The sequence below is a fragment of the Perissodus microlepis genome, chromosome 10 (genome assembly GCF_051167445.1).
Source record: "Perissodus microlepis isolate ML-2025 ecotype Zambia chromosome 10, ASM5116744v1, whole genome shotgun sequence".
Classification (NCBI taxonomy): Eukaryota; Metazoa; Chordata; class Actinopteri; order Cichliformes; family Cichlidae; genus Perissodus; species Perissodus microlepis.
The window spans coordinates 2,016,713-2,037,194 of NC_140470.1; the positions used below are offsets into that span (position 1 = coordinate 2,016,713).

Sequence of the window (20,482 nt, forward strand, 5' to 3'; positions counted from 1 at the left end):
CCACCCCTGGGAGTCTAGGACTAATAAAACAGCTCCAGTCCAAGACCCTCCACAGGGCGAGATGTCCAAGCGTTGCAACCCGACACCCCTCGCAGCTCTGGCTTTAGAGAGCTGCTGACATGACAGAGAATCCTGGAGAGCCAGCAGGGGAGCATTCATCACTGTCGGCCCACAGAGCCCTAAACACCCATCTGGGGAATGTCCAATACGCATACATGTGCACGGTGAACCCCCCCCTTGCTGAGAGGTGCCTCGAAACTCTGGAGACGCAAAGAGGCATCACTGAGTGTGATGTTACCGCTCTTAAAGCAGCTAATGCTGTTAAAGTCTTTAGAGCTGAAGAAGGGAGGGATAAGGAGCTAATAGACGGGAGATTCTCTGGAGGCTTTAGCTGTGAGATCAGGGGCAACGCTTGCCCAGCTAAGGTTACTGCAGCTGGGTTTCAGCTTCTCTGGAACTAATATCGTGAGGCCAAAGTCTCGAGTCTTCTGACCAACATCGTATTTAGAAATACTTGGTTAGAATAATGGAAATACCCACTTCCACCCAGTAAAACTCCACCAGACACTCACGTAAAGCCTCTGTAGGGGTGACGGTTGATTGATGGGGATAATCCTGTGCACAGCTTAAGTCGCTGGACTGGTCATCAGCTGACTGGATCATCTTTATTTGTTCTACATTTGTATAATTTGTAAATCTGGAAGATAATTTGCATAATTTGCAACGTTTGTCTTCCTTGGAATAGCTCCGTACACGATCTGTGCGTGGTGTGTGCGTTCTCCAGTGCTCAGGACTGAAACGTGAGCGCTCCCTCACATGTCTTTTGCTAATATATCCTCCATGCTGTTCTGTTGGGAAAAGATGGACTTTGCTGCTAATGTGAAGCAAGTTTTGTATTAATTGAAGGGCTGGATTGCAGTGAGCCTGGACGTCATAAAGCTGCAGAGGCATGAAAAGAAAGGAGCCCCTTGCTGTGGACTGAGTGTGCGAGCTCTGGCAGAAACTGGTGGCCTGCTGTTTATTGTTCTCTTCCGTGTGGGAGGGAGATCTGTTAAAGATGTCTGCCATTAATGCGACTGCAGGCTTCATTAAGAACAAATAAACAGAAACCGGTCCCTCACCGAGGAGCTCTTTGGGGAACATATGCTGTCTAAAGCACTCCCGAGGTCAGAGCGCTGTCAACACTTGCTGCTCAATTACAATCTAATTTTGTTGTTAAACAAAATATGGAGAAAGGAGAGGAGCAAGTGTCAGGGAGTAAATGGTTCCATGCTAAGACCTGAGGATGAAAAACACGGGAATGGGAATGTTTTCAGTTGTCTGGAAGCCCAGCTCTGCACAGGGAGAGATCCAGATTATAATTAATGTTTACTGAGGCATACCAGTGAGCGGCAGAGTTTTCAGTGAGGGCCACAAATTCTTGTTCGTGGCTGTGTGCGCACTTTAATTGATTGAAGTTGAGCAAACGGCCTCTCTGTGTTTGTTTATGTGAGGCGGGATGATGCTTTCAGACGACGCTGCGTGAAGGACGAGCATAGCCTCTCAGCAGTGCTTTGAATCTAGCATCAGCAGCTCTATAGCAAATTAACCAGTTTCTTCTGATTGCCTGATGCAGAGCACGAGTGTCTCCGCTGCAGTGCGCTAACTCTGCTGATTTTTGCACAACAAGAGTGTTGAAGCGGTGACAGTGGAGCATCAGAGGTCTCTCGGGGGGGTTCATAGTTTTTTTTTAATGCTTTGCTTTTGCAGCCTATCGATGCACCGCAGTGCTAAAGCCCACGCGCTACATTTGTCTCACCATATGCAGCGAGGTCCAGCCTACATCTTCTGGACTGGCAGTCAGAATGATTTCATTAAACATTAGTTACACAATAATATGTCGTTAAATGATTTAATGATACTTACAGTGTTGGTTGGTTAACGATCTAATAATTTTTCTAATAATCTTCTCTCTGATTTGATATTGTAGGCTTTTGGCACTTCAACATTAGATAGATTAACATAAAGAATATTTATGGTGTCGGGTGGATTACAGTGATTTCGGATGATTGTTTATTAAAGCTGTCAAAAACATTTCAGTCCCATCAGTCTTAGTTTTTCTTTATTTTAGTGCTACTTAAAAATATTCATCATACCAGCTCAATGTCAGCATGTAGGTATGGTGACATTAGCCTTTAGCTGCCACTCTAACGCTGCCACTTCTCCACGGTTCCTCCACGGTTCCTCCGTTTGTGGAAAGTGGCTCTCTCAGCGGTTCACTGGACTCCTAAAGTTTAGAAATGGCTTTGTAACATTTTCTAGACTGACTGTGTTTCTTATTTGTTGTTGAGCTTATTTAAATCATAGCCCGATGTGTTGCTTTCAGAGCTCTTTTAGCCGGCTTCATATTGTCAGGTTCTATTTAAGTGCTTTCTTGGGTGAATAGGCCGGGCTTTGGCTGGTGAAATTGAGCTCAGCTGTCCAAAAGACGTGGTTAATCGCTGATAATTGATGTGGGAGCAGTTACTTTTGCTGGGTTTGGATAGCTTCCCCCCCTAATAAATGAAACCATCATTTAAAAACATTATTATATATTTACCTGGGTTATCTTTGTCTAGTGTTAAATTGTTTTAATGATCTGAAACATCAACAGTATGTGCCTGTCTTCCTTTCCGACAGAAGATTGTACAGGACAAACTCACAGTCACTGCCAGAGGTTACCTGCTGTTGCATCATCTGCTGTCGTGTTAGTATCTAATGTGCAGCAGTGTGTCCCTGCAGACCCCCCCTCTGCTGTTAGCACCTGTTTCCTCGATGTTCTCAACATGTGCCGTGATGATTGAGATGTTGTTTATTGCAGCTTGTGCTGTCCTTAGTCAGAAATCAACCAAAGCAGGGATTTCTACAGCTAGAAAAATTTAATTACAGTTTCTGTGACATTTCTTAAACTTTTTTTACATTATCTACAAACTGCACTATTTTATTTGTAGATGATGATTTTTCAAAGTGAGCTTTAAGAATTTTGTTAATAAGTAATCGTGTAGATTATACTTCTTATTGCATTCTTATCGTACTCATTGGCACATGAGACCATCAAAGCTGTCGTCCTCTGCTAGCAGAGCACAGCAGGTTCAGGTCTCTCTGAATTTCACCTCTGCTCTCTACATAACTGTACACACAGCGGTCACGGCTCAGCTGCCAGTCCCGTGGCTCCTGCTATGTGTCAGGTTGTTGGTTTTGTGTGATTGGAGCCATGGGATCCCTGGCAGGTTGAAATCCCATAAACGAGTATGAGGGTTTCGAATGTATCTAGTGGCTATTTTGAGGAGGGTGAGACGGAAGAGGTGACGGCAACGAACAGAAGCCTGGGATGTCACGGAGGTCTCTACAGGCATCGCTTTGTCAGGATGCCTCCCGACCTGGGTGTAGCTGTCACTCGCACATGAAAGAGACGGATCTGCTTTGGCTGGAGTTGGGCAGTAATGTATTTTTCAGAAGGACAGGTGCTGACCTGCCAGTTGCACTTTTAAACCGCGATGTTGTTGCCACTTGTTGTTAATCACTTCCATGTGCCAGGCTGTATTCAGCAATGACATTGAAATATAATATGCTAAATTAATCCCCTTGTGTACTGCAGTAATGACCTGACACTATATTAAACTACCTAATGTTGTGCAGCTCACTTTGTCAGGCCTGCTGTCGCTCCCTCTGTGGATCATTGCGCTGCAGTAGATTGGTTTCTCTCTCTGCACCAAACCAAACACCTTCCTGCAGGACTGTGACCCGAACAATACAGCGCTCTATTAAACAACGTGATATTAGGGTTGCATTAAAACTGTACGGCAGAACATTTACAGCCGAGGTGAGATGAAAAGCAGAGCAGTACAACTGAACTTCTGCTTCTAATAACACCTAAAAGGGCCACAGGCTCCTGATCCATGCTCATCATGTTGTCTCTTGTATCTTAATGTTAATACAGTTTATTCATTTCACCCAAATCACAGCTGTAATCTAATCGTTGCGAGGCAGCATGTCATTTAACCAGGTAGATGGATAGAAATCAGACGTGGTGCTGTGCAGCTAATGCTCTGTGAACAATAGAAGCTGGCTCTTCCCTGGATAGTGACTTATCCCTCTAAGTCTCTCATTGCGACTCCTGACAGCTGCACCTAATGAATGGCTTTCCTCCACACACACACAGACACACACAGCCCTTCGATGCCCCTCCAGCCTTTGGCTCGCCTGCTAAGCAACGCACTCGCAGGCTTCAGTTTTTTACGTGCGCCTACAAGTGCAACATGCTGCTTAAAAAACTGCAATAGTGAGAAAACAGCAGGGCTCTACATTTTCAGAGCCCCAAGTGGGAATTGCACTTATTTGTTTCCAGGGATGAAGAAGACTGACAAATGAACCCTCGCGGGAGGGAAGCTGGCATATTCTCTTTTTCTCTTCTTCCTGCCTCACACGGCCCTAGAGTGTTCATTATGACCAGAATAGACACCTTCTTTTTAGCCTGTTAGCACATTCTCAAAACAAGCCTTGGACCGCAGGGACCCAGAGGTGCAACAGGAGCCTTGAGAATTGGGAATTTCTTCTCTCCCTGTCTGCTGTGGTGAAGCTGTTTGCCAGCAGCAGTCTCTCTTGACTGGTAATAGCATCAGTAAGTGGAGAAGATTGACATAGATTAGGGTGATGGATATAAGGGCTGCTGGGTTTTCTTCATTGATGCACATGAGGGTAGATCGGAGATGTGTTTATGTGGAAGCGGCACACAGGAGTGGTTGGCTAGCTTTAAAGAGACCCACGTCTATTTTGCAACATTTTTCTCTTTCTGGACTGCGTCAAAGAGACAGAGACCATTCAACACAAACACATGGCAGGCTTGCAAAGTGTCCTTTTGTCTCCTGACAGGCTGGCAGATGTCCCGGGAAGCTCTTCCGTGTAGAGCGGGAGTCAATAGCCGTTATTTTGATCTCGCACCAGAATTGACCTCCCCTGACCTTATCTGTAATATTACGTGCACCTGGGGCTGCTAATACCTCGCTTAGCATTTCAATGCTGAACGTTAGAGCTCTGTTAGCTCAGCCTGCTCCCATTGGAGTGTCTCAGGGGGGTAGTGTCAGGGAGATGGAAGCCACCAGTGACAGGCGGCTGCTCTGCAGTGCGGGTTGCTGCCTCAGCCCAGGGGAACTGGTTCCCATCTACACCTCTTTGGCAGGTAAAGGATTTAGCTGCTTCACCAAGGGGGAGGAGGAGCCCTTGCCCCCAGCTCTAAACCCCCCTGAGGCCCAGAGAGAGCTAATTACGGTTTACGTATGCACTGTCATCTCCCATGAGCCTCTCTGCCTCTGGAGGAGTCAAGCTGGTGGCTGATGTCTGAGCACTTTGTTCTGTAGGAGGAGGTCCCTGCAGAGAAATACCCCGGACAGAGCTTATTATCCTTTTTTTAAAGTTCAGCATTGCACAGCGCGTATTCATTCTTTAGATGCAGTCACATTTTGGACTAATGGAGTCCAAACAGGCCGTTTAAATGACACGTAATTGCTGTTGCTTAGCAATTACATGTCAGATGGCTATCACACTACATGCAAAGCTGAATTCATTCCCTGAAATGTTTTTACCCCACACAGTGCTCTTTTTATGCATATCATCAGTTGAGCTAGTTTGCATGTGGTAAAGAACATGCATCAGTGTTTCCAGAGAAGATTAGCACAACTGCACGTACTATTTGAATAAGCTAATTTTTCAACTGTAGAAGCGATGAAAAGGTGAAAGGCAGCAGAAACCTGATAAACGGCAAAAACTATGCACACACATCTGCACGCTGTCACTATTATTCAGCTCCAGTTTGCTTCTGGTATGGAACAGATCTCAGTTTGTGCAAGGTGCATGGAAAAGTGCCTCATTAAAAATGTAATGTGGCCTACAAGTGGAAGCACAGAAAACGAGAATGCTCTTAAAATGAAGGTCTTGAGTACAATGCACTACTGGTTCATTCTGAACAAGCAGAACACTTTCTGGTTCGTGTCGTTCCCCCTGGGACGGTGTTAAAGGCTGCAGTGGTGTTTGTGCTGGCAGAGCCTAAGGAAGGTGTGTCAGTATGAGGAGGAAGAAGGAAAAACTGTGTCTGTTTGTGGAGCTGTCAGAGGAGATGTCACTAACAAGGACAGGAGCTGACAACATGCCGAGTGCTCACACTCACAGCTCACTCACTGTAGTGTCTGCAGTAGGTGGCTGTGGCTCTGCAGGTACAGCAGGTCGTGTGTTGTTTGGAAGCTTCAGTCTTTGGTTCCTCGGGTCCACGTCAAGATATCGTTGCATGTTAAAATGACATCATCGATACATTCATTGTGGCACGTCACAGTTAATCTGCGCGTTTCATCTGTTTTTAACACTTTTTTTTGTTTTGTGCAGTTCCAGATTTTGGCATCGATGTGCTCCCCACCAATGGCAGCCAGGAGCCTCACGGCCCAGGCCTCCTCAAGGTGTCAGGCCTAGAACGCAGTCAAGAGAGGAGCCAGGAGAGTTGCAGAGACACCCAGCTGCCTGTACCCAGCACCCCCAATCCACCTTTGTCCCCCCCAACCCTCCCCGTGTCACTGCCCCAGCCCCAACCCCAGCCATCCATCCCCCAGACCCCGTCCCCTCTTCGAACCCAGCCAAACAGGCCCACTCAGCCTTTAAACCACCTGCCCCCACGCTCAGAGGCTCTTCCCAGGCCTCAGTCACCCGCAGCCCTGCCTCTTGCCCAGGGCCAAGAGCCCTCACCAACCCCCCCTCCCCGGCACCAGCACCAGCCTGAAGTGCTATCCCACCCGAGGCCTCCACCTACACCTAGCCTTCACCCACACCCACCATCTCCCGCCCTTCCGAACCACCACTCTCACCAACAGCACCCCATCCAGTCAGGGTCTCACCGGCCCCCATCGCGCTGCCACCCCCGACCCCTTTCTGCCTACAACAGCCTCAGCCTCAACGGCCACAGGTAAGCTAATGTCAGACAGCCTCGAAGTGCATGGGAAAAAAACCTCCACACACCCACAGCTCTCATGCTCTCACATGCTCTAATGCAGAAAATTCATGCAGAGCTGTTCAGGCAACACCTCCATATTCACACACACTTGAAAATTCAAGAATATCTCTTGAGCTGGAAGTGCATATACGGCCCGATCAGTATGTAAATTGCCATCAGGAAGTCCCCCAGCCAAATTGTAGCGCTGATTATTAACAGCGGAATAAAAGGGCCACACTGCACCCTGAGTGCTGGGCTTTCTTTTAATCCACCCACACATCTGAGCTCGGACTCCCAATAGTTTGGTGTAACCTTGAATCAGCACCATATTGTTCATGTTTCGTGGATTTAAGGCTGTTTTGGATGAAAACAGAAGGAAAAGTGGCTCAGGAGAAAGTTTCCTAATTTAAAAGGATCTTCTGTGTATTCAAATATATGTAGTTTATATCATTGAAAACAATAGCAGCTAAGCGTATTCTATCGTATCAGTTGAGAAGCACCGAACCCTGTGAGCCTCTCCATTAATGTTAGACCTTGAGAAGCCACTCGGTCCCAACAACAGCTCTGCCTAGCAGGCTCTCAGGACTTGGCTTTCTCTGCCTGACTCTGCGCCAGCTCTGCCAGTCTGCCAGCGTGCCAACAGGGCCTGGCACCCGCTTGTGAATAATCACGGCTGGGGCCCACAGCGACGAGCGAGCGCTGCAAATGAGCTTTTAGGCTTAGTGCGTGGAGCTGTGGAGACGCTAGCTCCGTGACTGCCCCAGGGGGAAACCCACACACACTACAAAAGACTGTTTGCTCACACACACCCTCTCTCCCGCTCATCCCATTTCCGATGCACATGTTCTGTACCTGGCTGTGGAGGAAGTGCCTTAGCAGAAGCTGTTCAAAGACAGATGCTCGTTCTGTTATGTTTGCCAGAGGTGGTTTATTTGCATCCGAGGCTGCTGCGAACGCGGGGTTTTCGCAGATCGTGTTTGCCCTGGATTCTGTGAAGCACGAGAGAGAGACGGGGAGGCGTTTGTAAATGGAAGGCAGCTGAGGCGTGAAAACGGCGTGCTAGGAACTGAACGTCAGAGCAGATGGAGACGAGGGGATGTGGAGGAACAAGTGTTAATTTTGACTGATCACGCCTGGCTTAACCACTTATCTGCCTTTTTCTCTCTCTCTGTCTTAATCTTTACAGCAGTAGCAGGAGCAGCACCCCAGGCACCAAGCCCCACGGACCCCCTACGCCCTCCCTGCACCTCCCCCACCACCCACCGCCTCCTCCGGCAGCCGCGGCAGCCTCCACTTTTCCCTTGGCCTTGCCCACTAACCAGAGTAACCCCCACAGCTTCCCGTCTGCCTTGCAGTCGTCTCCGCACCCACACCACCCCAATATGTTTGCTCCTCCAGCAGCCTTGCCTCCACCGCCACCATTGACGTCTAGCACCCTGCCAGTACCCGGACATCCTGCTGCTGGGAGTGCCTACTCAGGTAAACAGCACAAGCAGCTCGCAGATGTCTCCACATCGCCCCCAAGTGGTCTGACAGAGGACTGCACATTTGACTGCAAAAGCAATCAGCAGGTTCTTATTTAAACCAGTTGTTGCCGGGAAGTTCGAGACACATGACAAGTACATAATGAATGATGGACGCAGAGCGACATTCCATTTTAAAGCATTCGATACGCAGAGACAGATGCAAATGCTGCCCTGGTAATTATTTAAAGAAATAAGCAACCACGTCCAAGATGATCCACGTGCACGTCATGCCATCGCTTTGTGTGTTTATAGTTGTGTGGACAGTTCAAGTTCACACTCTCGGTCTGCACGCATTACAAAAGCGATCACAGACCCTGTGCACATTTCTGCGCGGTGCTGTCAAGCTAAATGTCAGGGTCAGTACGGGGAAGGGGGCGGGGGGGGGGGGCCTCTAGCAACATTCCCAGAACGTCCATTTCACCTGGAACGGCGATCATGTGCAACAAATCAATTTGGTCAATACGGGACGGAGCGAGCTGGATGTTTTCCAAAGATACTAATGAAATTTTTATGAAGAGAAAATTCCAGCCCCGCTCCCAGCCCAATAAAGCCTGAAACGAATGCAGAAAATATTGCAGCGAGCCACTGTGGAATAGGAAGGATAAGGTTACTCTGGAGGAGATATGATCTCTCAAGGCAGGGTTTGTTGAATTTAGAAGAAAAGCCAATGATTACTTGAAATCCATTCTTCACAAAGGTTATTAGAAAAAGCCGATCCGCGCTCTCAGAGGGGCTCGAGTGTATCAAATCGCCACATTTTGACAGTTCCAGCAGTCAGACTGTTCTAATCATGTCGAGCTTCGCTTCAAGGGAAAATGACACGCTGGTAATCACAACCATTTCCTGCTTGTTTCCTTTTTTGACAGCTTGGCTTCTTATTTTGATGACATACAGAGCTCTCACACGGGAGCGCGAGGTCCTCCAGGGGTCTGCGTGTGACCTACAGCTGGACGGACTGTAGGGGGTCTTAATTTGACAGAGTCTGCGGCTCTAATTGCTAATAGCGCTCTGCTGTCCTAATGCTCCGCCCTCTTCTCTACAGAGCAAGACCTTCTGCGCCAAGAGCTCAACACCCGTTTCCTGGCGTCCCAGAGCGCCGACCGCGGTGCCTCGCTTGGCCCCCCGCCCTACCTGCGCACTGAGTTCCACCAGCATCAGCACCAGCATCAGCACCAACACACCCACCAGCACACCCACCAGCACACCTTCACGCCCTTCCCACACGCCATCATGCCCACCCCAGCACCGCCCATGGTGCGTACCCCTGCCAGAAATGTGAGGATAAGTAGAACACACCTGTGTTGGGTTGGGGCGGTGGGCGGGGCAGGGGTCTACGTTCTCGTAATGACTTTTACATGTGCGGAGCGGTGGGCGGCTATGGCACCAAAAAGTGTTTTCGCGTTGCGGTTTGGGAGCGCGAAGACTTCGTATTTTATTTTTTAAATACTCAGCCTGACATGTGTGAGAGCGGCACGCCGTGGGGACCTGCGGGTTTCTGTGGCGGCCGTTCAACGATGACCGTGCGCGTCCGTCCACGCCACAGCGATGCCTTTATTCTCCCACAAAGCCTTTCTAGTGTTTTCTCTGGCATACGCTGAGACTCCAGACTTGAACGCTGTTATTTTCTAAATTGGCAATAACTTGCCCTGGAGCATGTTAACTTCAGAGCCAGCTTTCAGAACATAATACACTTAATTCATTCTGATTTTAATGACATCATTTGGTCCCATTTGGGGGTTTTCATTACTGGCAAATGTATTGCATTAAGAGCCGCGCAGTTTGGGAGAGAACCACAGGCAATGGGTGCCTGAACCTAAACTCTCACAAACACATACACATTTGTAACTGCCTGACCCACAGAGGTTTGCTTGGCTCTGATGATACCTCAAAGGCAGCATAGCGAGGCCTCTGACAGCTAATGAGGCCATAAAAAGGCTCTTTATGGCTGCAGTGTTTAGTCTTGACTGTGGAAATGTTCGCCCCGAGCCTGCGCCGCACCACTAAAAGCCAACCAAATGAGAGCCAGCTCATGCTAGTTTACAAGGTCTTCAGATGATCAGGAAACGGGGGAGGATGAAAACATTGTGGCGCGGGGAGTGGTTGAACTTGGATCCCGCTCGGTAGACGTCTTAGATCTTCATCTATAATCGTATTTTCGGTTTTAAATGCAGTTTGTGATGTTTTTTTGTGTGTTGGCCTGAAACAAAAGAGGCCAATCTTTGTACTTAGCTCTGTTTCATTTCTCCTACAGTTTGACAAATATCCAACAAAAGTCGACCCCTTCTACAGACACAGTGTGAGTTTCTCTACTGGCTTCCAGCTTCAGATTTGTTGCTTGCCCATTTTGCCATTTCAGCCCATGCACCTTACTGTTGGCCTCCATTCATCTGCTTCCTAACGGTTACTGCTCCATGTCACCCTTCGGCCGTAGCTAATGATGTGATGCAACAGATTGGGATTCTTAAATTTTAACATTTAACATTTACTGTGTGCATGTGATGATAAACACAGTTGCTATGTTACCTCTCTGTCTCGCTTATTTCCTTTTTTCCAGTCACCAGCAGTGGCGTCCTCAAAATTATTATTCAATAAAAGCAAATGATTTCAAACACTGGACTCGCTGTCCTACCGTTTTGCTGAAATTTTCAGAGCGTGCTTCTGCCTAGTGTGCTAGACTATTAAACTGATTTGTCCTCGATAGCTAGGAGGCAGATTTTACTATCATAAAAACCTATTTGTATTCAGATCGACCCGCTTCCTAGTTTCTTTTTAAGTGCTTCATCTTTTTTTGTTTTTTCCCCCGCTGGTATAATGGTCCCGGCAAACACGCTGAAAGCATTCCTTCTCTATAAAACATAGTGGCATCTTAATACTTGGTGCACAAGAGGAGTGGAGTTGCATTTAAAAAGCTTGCAGCACACCCTCGAGTCCAGCTTTAAAGAATTCCAATGCACGACTGCAGCAATGCACGCATGTTTGCCAAACACGCACTCGTTACTTTGGCTAATATGACTGTTAGGGACAATTATGCAAAGCAGATGATTGCATATCTGTTTCTCTACATACAGATACATTTATGAAAGCCTTCAGCGCTTGTTTGACTTACTTGTGTTTTGCGTGTATTACAACATTCTGCTTTTCATATCAAAGGAGGTTTTTTCTCCTGATTTAAATCCAGCGGGAACAAGCAGTGAATATTTGATAAACAAGCCGTTTGTGTAACACGTAGGCAATCATTTGTAACTAAGCAGTCACTGCGATTAAACTGCGAGGTTTAAACACCACCACAAACTGCTTGCTCTGTTTAGACTGACTCATAAAGCCGCATTTCACCGATAGACCGAATCGTCCTCACGCCTCCTCTCGCCTCCTCTCGCTCTTTTCTTCTTCCAGCTCTTCCACTCCTACCCTCCAGCCATGTCTGGCCTTCCCCCTGTCATCCCCCCAACCGGGCCCTTCAGCTCGCTGCAGGGGGCCTTTCAGCCCAAGGTGAGACACCACCACACACCCACAGACAGACTAGCCGGGAGGGGGCGAGTTATATTCAGAGAATCATTTTTCGATCCGTCTGCTGCTCTCCAGACCTCTAATCCACTGGATGTTTCCGCAAGACCCGGAGCCGTCCCACACACGTTCTTACAGAAGGACCCCAGGGTAAGAGCACGTACACGCCACCCACCGTGCACCAGGAGACTGGACTGTACAGGCTCCATAGGTTTGCTTTATTAGGATCCACATTAGCAGCAGCCTCAGCAAGCAAGCTGTTCTCATACAGGAAGTGTTGAAATTCAGAGGAAGTGTTAAAAATGCATTAAAATATATATGAATAATTTACCACATAGTCTATTTCTGATCTATTGATCAGCGGTGAGTCGTAGATTGACAGACGTGTCAGCGTGTCTTCCTCTCAGCTGCCATATTTGTTTGCAGAAGGCCACGCAGGAGGAACCCGTTTAAACACCCGTGTGTTAATTACCCCTGAAACGCTTAATTTTAAAGTGAACAGTTTGACATTTTAATTTGGTTCCTAATGAATGCTACACACAAGGACTAATTAGAAACGATTTGACTGACAGCAGAATAATTCATGTTCTCTCTCTCCGTCCTTCCTGAAGCTAACGGATCCGTTTCGGCCGATTCTCAGGGTGAGTGCTCGCTCCCTGCAGTGTCTCAGTCTCCTGCTCCCTCGCAATAATCACTGCGATGCCTTGAAGGTCTTTGCTAATGGAGTTGATAGTGTCTTTAATTAAATGGGGGCTGAGTGTACCCGTTTACGGGGCTCATTTTGAAGAACGCTGCAGCGCGTGTGTTATGAAACCTTGTCAGATGGCCGACAGTGACGCCTCGCTGTCACACACCAGCATGTGCATGGTTCATTCAGCACACCTACATTTCTTAGCCTTTTAATATGTGATTAGTAGTCATAGTACCGTATTGATTAGATGACACTGTGTTTTTTTGGTCACACCATTTTCTTTCTTGTTCTTAATTAAATAAATTTTCTTGTTCTTACAGAAACCGGGGAAATGGTGTGCCATGCATGTCCATATTGCCTGGCAGATATACCACCACCAACAGAAAGTAAAGGTGAGGACTCATCTAACCCCTCCTAACACAGTGTGGCCAAGGCTGGATTTAACCTCCTAGGACCTGACGTCACATTTTGGGTTGTCTAGACCACAATACCAAATTTTGCTCTACAAGGGCCTGATATCCACTTACGAGGACACTATACTGCCACTGTCCTATCGAAATTTAAAACGAATGTCCTCGTATGTGGATCTCATTTTTCTCAGAAACAAAAATCAGGTAAAAGAAAAAAAAAAATACAGTAATTCTTTGTTTTTACATTCATCTGGTCCCAATCAGCCCAAATAGCAAAGAGAAATTAAAAATGCCATGAAAGAGTTCGGGTCTTAGGAGGTTAATACTGGGTCAGATTAGCAAGTCCAATTTTCAATTCAATTCAGTTTTATTTATAAAGCACCAAATCACAACAGCAGTCACCTCAAAGTGCTTTATGTTGACAGGTAGACCCTACAAAAATACATACAGAGAAAAACCCAACAATCATATGCAAGCACTTTGGTGACAGTGGGAAGGAAAAACTCCCTTTTAACAGGAAGAAACCTCCAGCAGAACCAGGCTCAGGGAGGGGCGGGGCCATCTGCTGTGATTGGTTGGGGTGAGAGAAGGAAGACAGGATAAAGACATGCTGTGGAAGAGAGACAGAGATTAATAACAAACACTTCCACTCTCTATAGACACTATTAACTCATTTGTATTAATTGAACTGCAAAATAAACCCAAACACCAAATAAGGTGTTTGATTTCGTCTACTGATGGTTCGCTCTGTGGATCTGGCTCTAGTTTCTCTTCTGGAAAAATCACTTCATCAGTTAAACCACAGAATTGTTCTGTGATCAGCTGATTTCACCGTTGTACTCAGTAGAAGTCGCTTCACACACCGTTGATAATAAATTGACATTTAAATTGTATGGTTTGCATCGTCCTTTTGCTTCTGGAGGTTAGAGTAATGCTTTGATTGTGACACCTCACTGGAACTTAGCAGTCAGTCACCTCCCTTGATGGCTTTAACTATTTTTCCTTCCCAACACGCCTAAAACCAGCATCTCTGTGTGCAGCAGGAGTAGGACCCAAATGCAGACTCAGAGGCAGGACGTGAACTCACAAACCACAGCTTTACAATACAAAACTAACCTGGAAAAACCAAAGAATCCAAATACACGGGGGGAAACAGACAGCCATGAGGGAGACGCTGACATAAATATACAGAAGGATAACGAGGGAAGTGAGGACACACGGAGAGCAGGACGGGGGACACAAAACTGAACAGAACGAACACGGAAACACGAGACCTTCACAATAAAACAGGAAGATGATGCGGGAGGAGGAGAGGCAGACGAGACGGACTTGGGCAAACACAGATAAACGTGATGGAATAAAACACAAGGAGGGAAAACACGGCACAAGAACTCACACAACTATATAAACACAGACGCACAAAAGGGGACGCAGAGGGCAAAGGTTAGCGTAGAATAAACTCAGGATTACCACTAAGAATATTAAACCATCACACAAAAGGTCATAAAAACACAAGAAACACCAAATGCTGGGTCAAAAGGACCCACTGACAGCTCAGATTTTACATGTGTTTCTCTCTGTACCTTTGGCGTCTTTCAGCAGCAGATGCAGGTCGACCCTCACAAGCTAGACTTCGGCCTCAAGCCCGAGTTTCTGAGTCGACCCCCGGGCCCCAGCCTCTTTGGTGCTATCCACCACCCCGGCGACTTGGCACGGCCCGCCACGCTTTTCTCTGCTGCAGGTGAGTGCGTCAGCTGTCCGATTGATCAGTGGCCGCCTCTCATATTCAGCAGCAGCCAGTCCTGCTGTGCAGAGCTAGCATCGTCTGTGGTGAATGACACAACCCAGCTCATAGGAAGTGACAATCAAGAGGGAGACCACACACAGGCTTTTAAAGACTGTAAGACATATTTAATAAAAATAAGGTAAAGCAACTTAAAGACAATTTAAAGGACATAACAGCCATAACTGAAACTTCCAAATGAACATGATGGGTGCCAGACAGAGAGAGCCAGAGCCCAAAGCCAGCGCCCTGCTGGTTCAGTCAAGGTGTCTTTATATACACTGGGACTGGCTTCTCAGGTGTGCTGCATCAATAATTGGGTCAGCTCCACCTACCTGCAAGAAACAGGTAAAAGAAAAAGCAAAACACAAGGCCAGCCCACTGGCCGTCACAGTGAAATCAGCAAACCCGACAGAATGATCTCCACCAGAGTAAACATCATAGATATATCTCACCTTTCTTTAGGTTGGAGCTGTTGGGTCAATCTCTGACTTCCTGTTTCTGTTCTTGGACACTGTCGCAGCTCTACAGTTCACTCATACTGCACCACGCTTGGCTCCTGTATATGAAACGTTCAATTCAATTCAATTCAATTCAATTTTATTTATATAGCGCCAAATCACAACAAAAGTCGCCTCAAGGCGCTTCATAGATACAGAGAAAAACCCAACAATCATATGACCCCCTATGAGCAAGCACTTTGGCGACAGTGGGAAGGAAAAACTCCCTTTTAACAGGAAGAAACCTCCGGCAGAACCAGGCTCAGGGAGGGGCGGCCATCTGCTGCGACCGGTTGGGGTGAGAGAAGGAAGACAGGATAAAAGACATGCTGTGGAAGAGAGACAGAGGTTAATAACAGATATGATTCAATGCAGAGAGGTCTATTAATACATAGTGAGTGAGAAAGGTGACTGGAAAGGAAAAACTCAATGCATCTTGGGAATCCCCCGGCAGCCTACGTCTATTGCAGCATAACTAAGGGAGGATTCAGGGTCACCTGGTCCAGCCCTAACTATATGCTTTAGCAAAAAGGAAAGTTTTAAGCCTAATCTTGAAAGTAGAGATAGTTTCTGTCTCCCGAATCCAAACTGGAAGCTGGTTCCACAGAAGAGGGGCCTGAAAACTGAAGGCTCTGCCTCCCATTCTACTTTTAAATACTCTAGGAACAACAAGTAGGCCTGCAGAGCGAGAGCGAAGTGCTCTAATAGGGTGATATGGTACTACAAGGTCATTAAGATAAGATGGGGCCTGATTATTTAAGACCTTGTATGTGAGGAGCAGGATTTTGAATTCAATTCTGGATTTAACAGGAAGCCAATGAAGGGAAGCCAAAACAGGAGAAATATGCTCTCTCCTTCTAGTCCCTGTCAGTACTCTTGCTGCAGCATTTTGGATTAGCTGAAGGCTTTTCAGTGAGTTTTTTGGACATCCTAATAATAATGAATTACAGTCGTCCAGCCTGGAAGTAATAAATGCATGAACTAGTTTTTCAGCGTCACTCTGAGACAGGATATTTCTAATTTTAGAGATGTTGCGCAAATGGAAGAAAGCAGTCTTACATATTTGTTTAATATGTGCGTTGAAGGACATGTCCTGGTCAAAAATGACTCCAAGGTTCCTCACAGCGTTACTGGAGGCCAAGGTAATGCCATCCAGAGTATGAATCTGGTTAGATACCATATTTCTAAGATTTTCAGGGCCGAGTACAATAACCTCAGTTTGATCTGAATTAAGAAGCAGAAAGTTAGCGGCCATCCAGGTCTTTATGTCTTTAAGACATTCCTGCAGTTTAACTAATTGGTGTGTGTTATCTGGCTTCATGGACAGATAGAGCTGGGTGTCATCTGCATAGCAGTGAAAATGTATGCTATGTCTTCTAATGATGCTGCCTAAGGGAAGCATGTATAATGTAAACAGAATTGGTCCTAGCACTGAACCCTGTGGAACTCCATAATTAACCTCAGTGTGTGAAGAGGACTCTCCATTTACATGCACAAATTGGAGTCTATTAGATAGATATGATACAAACCACTGCAGCGCAGTACCTGTAATACCTACAGCATGTTCTAATCGCTCTAATAGGATATTATGGTCGACAGTATCGAACGCTGCACTGAGGTCTAGCAGGACAAGCACAGAGATGAGTCCACTGTCAGAGGCCATAAGAAGATCATTTGTAACCTTCACTAAAGCTGTTTCTGTGCTGTGATGAGCTCTGAAACCTGACTGAAACTCTTCAAATAAACCATTCCTCTGCAGATGATCTGTTAGCTGTTTGACAACTACTCTTTCAAGGATTTTTGATATGAAAGGAAGGTTGGAGATTGGCCTATAATTAGCTAAGACTGCTGGGTCTAGAGATGCTTTTTGAGTAAAGGTTTAACCACAGCCAGCTTGAAGGCCTGTGGTACATAGCCGACCATTAGAGATAGGTTGATCATATTTAAGATCGAAGAATTAATCAATGGCAGGACTTCTTTGAGCAGTTTTGTAGGAATGGGGTCTAAAACACACGTTGATGGTTTGGAGGAAGTAATTATTGAAGTTAACTCAGAAAGATCAATTGGAGAAAAAGAGTCTAACTTAACATCAATGGTACTAAGAGTAGCTGTAGATAATATTACATCTGTGGGATGATTACTGGTAATTTTTTCTCTAATGATAAAAATTTTATTTGTGAAGAAGTTCATGAAGTCATTACTAGTTAACGTTAAAGGGATGGTTGGCTCAACAGAGCTCTGACTCTTTGTCAGCCTGGCTACAGTGCTGAAGAGAAACCTGGGGTTGTTCGTGTTTAAAACAGCCATGAGCATGTGACAACAACACACACAAATCAGAGTGAAAGAACAGATCATCCAACGTGCCTCTTAAAGGAATACTGGATAAAGCAGAGGATATTCGATTAGTCCATGAAATGGGTTTTAGTGATGTCAACAAGGTCCCCGCTTGCTGTTAAATACAGGCAGACCTTGAAGTCGCACTTTGGGTTAGTACAGTCGTCTCTGGTGCTCCTGGTGTAGTTTAAGTATCCACAGACTGCAGATGTGAGTCAGCCTTTTTCCCTCTATGTTGGATCTGGTTATTAAACTTCAAGCCGCCGCAGTCAGCAGGGCAGAGTGCTGGGTTTGCTTTGTTCAGCCTGTAACTAGCCAGGTATCATCAAGACATAACAACGACAGTTTTCCAGGCAGTGTGTGGAATTCCTGAGTTTAGCTTAACTATCCCAAGATTAGGTCATCAAACTACCACAACGCCCCCCTCTGCTACTATTACTTATTTGGCTCTGCGTCAGTGTCCCAAAATGTCAGTTTGTCATAATGTCCGATGCTGCAACTGGACAAAACGCCAACAAATGAAGAAAATATCTTTACTAAAGATGAAATATGACAAAACAGCAGGAAAAAAGCACTGTTTTCACGGGACTCTCTGCAGTGTTTGGTGCTGCGCTTTATGGCCAAACGGCTGTTTTAGTCTCGTCTGTCTGAAGGACTCGGACGTCATTTCAAACATTTGCCGTTCTGCCATGTTGACTTTAAAGAGGACAAGCTGTCTCCTTGCACTAACTATACTGTAATACTGTGGAACATTTAGCACGCTAACAGAGGCCTGCAGCTTTGTGTCATCTCCTGGGAAGGTTGTGGCGTTTTATTACCACACACCTGAGTGTTTTCATAGAGGTGCTAACACAAACCGACGATCAGTTATTAAAGTGAATTTGATTATCAGCACCTGGCTGCTGTTAATTCCTTTAGAAGTACGGGAGGTACTTAGTCTGCAGACTCACTGCATAGAGCCCTGAGAAAACTTTTTTTACACTTCAATCTTTTATTAATCCCAAAAGTTGTAAAGCTGTAAGCATTGCAGCTTTCTGCTTGCTTACTATTAGCTTTGTAGTGCAGATAATCTTGGGATAACTAGCTGGCTTTATCCTCATTAGTTACACCAACAGGGACCAAGCTGAGCTAAAGCTGATCATCTGGGAGAGCATGATCAGGCTGCACAGTAAATCATCTGGGCAGCAGATTTCTGCAGCGATATATAACAACTTAGATCGTAGCCATTGTCCCCACAACATCTGTCCTGAGCCTGTGCTGTTTGTCTTTGTGTGGAGCTCTCAGGGCCAAAGTCGTATAAGAAAAGTCTTAAATCTTTCTGGAGCTTTCAGCTGATTCTCCTTGTTTGCTATGCACAGTATCATTAAATGCAATTAATCTCGTACTAACAGGAACATCGCTGTTTCTCTTTTGACGTGATGATGACGTGAAGAGTTGACTTTGAAGAGAAACACGCGTGTAAACGAATTGCTGCTTTAATCGCTGTGCCTGTAATCTACAGTCGACTGATAAGTTCGTGGCTGTTTATTTACAGATGCTTTTGTCTGCACAAAAATACTGAAGGACATTTTTCTGAAGTCTTTTACTGAACTTTAACTTTACAGTTATAGTTTTTAAAATACTAATTATTTATCGATTGGCTCTTACTGACAGCTCCAGAAAGACTTCACCAGTTGACCAGTTAACACTTACTTTTGCTGATGTTACAGTCTGTGGTTATCCTCCTCCTCAGGTCCTACGCACCCATCTGCAGCTCCCTTTGGCCATCCACCGCACCATCCTGGAAACTTTCTTCCTCCAGCATCTCATTTAGGTAACAGCACGCTTCATCTCAGTCTGACCGATCCAAAACGAGGGTGTTGATTGCATCAGCGCTAACATGCTGTGTCTTCTCCCAGAGCCTTTCAGTAGGCCTCCATCGTTTGGAGGACTGGGATCTCTCAGTTCGTCGGCCTTCGGGGGATTGGGCAATCCGGCACTAAGTGAGTTTCAGCCTCAAGAAAGACACTTGCTTGGGAGTGGCCACATGAGAAACCGTGACTGTTGTGGAGGGTCACAGTTTCTCGTGCGGTCCCTCGGAAAAATTAGTCGCCCACCTGTAGTTTAGGTGGAGTAATCCTCTCACTGTTTGTAATGCTGCCTGCATATGAGGATCAGCAGAGATACGCATTTAACTTGCGTTTCATGTTTTTCCACGTGTTGAATCCCTAACAGGGGCCAACTCGGTGTTTGGCCACAAAGATGGCCCAAACGCGCCACAGCACTTCAACAGCAGCAGTAACAACAGCCACCAGGAGCCGTGGAACCGCTTGCATCGCACGCCACCTTCGTTCCCCACGCCGCCACCCTGGCTGAAACCCGGAGAGTCTGAGAGGAGCGCGTCGGTGAGCTCACACGAGAGGGACCGAGACTCTGACAAACGGGACTCGTTGGTCAGTAAAGAGGACAAGGACAGGTGGGTGGTGAACAATGTAACAACTATATGAGTAATGTGGTCAGTGTGTGAGTGCAACAAAGTGACAGTTTAATGAACAAAAGATTCCATTCAATTCAATTTTATTTACACAGCGCCAAATCACAACAGCAGTCACCTCAAGGCGCTTTATATTGTACAGTAGATCCAACAATAATAGATACAGAGAAGACCCCAACAATCATATGACCCCCTATGAGCAAGCACTTTGGCGACAGTGGGAAGGAAAAACTCCCTTTTAACAGGAAGAAACCTCCGGCAGAACCAGGC

The 20,482-nt window shown here is 46.2% G+C and overlaps 1 protein-coding gene across 9 annotated transcripts in view; it reads left to right on the top strand.

The window, feature by feature from the left end:
• The window catches only part of auts2a (activator of transcription and developmental regulator AUTS2 a), a 336,075-nt gene that overhangs the window by 309,048 nt on the left and 6,545 nt on the right, over positions 1-20,482 (top strand). For 3 of the 9 annotated variants that reach the window (XM_084941426.1, XM_084941427.1, XM_084941434.1), the window contains 12 exons: positions 6,394-6,964; positions 8,178-8,470; positions 9,560-9,792; positions 10,769-10,813; positions 11,911-12,006; positions 12,100-12,171; positions 12,633-12,662; positions 13,033-13,104; positions 14,722-14,863; positions 19,472-19,552; positions 19,638-19,721; positions 19,942-20,194. In XM_084941426.1, coding sequence (XP_084797552.1) covers positions 6,394-6,964; positions 8,178-8,470; positions 9,560-9,792; positions 10,769-10,813; positions 11,911-12,006; positions 12,100-12,171; positions 12,633-12,662; positions 13,033-13,104; positions 14,722-14,863; positions 19,472-19,552; positions 19,638-19,721; positions 19,942-20,194 — 1,972 coding nt within the window. The remainder of the gene's footprint in view (positions 1-6,393; positions 6,965-8,177; positions 8,471-9,559; positions 9,793-10,768; positions 10,814-11,910; positions 12,007-12,099; positions 12,172-12,632; positions 12,663-13,032; positions 13,105-14,721; positions 14,864-19,471; positions 19,553-19,637; positions 19,722-19,941; positions 20,195-20,482) is intronic. The other 6 variants (XM_084941432.1, XM_084941436.1, XM_084941430.1 and 3 more) reach the window with 4 other exon arrangements.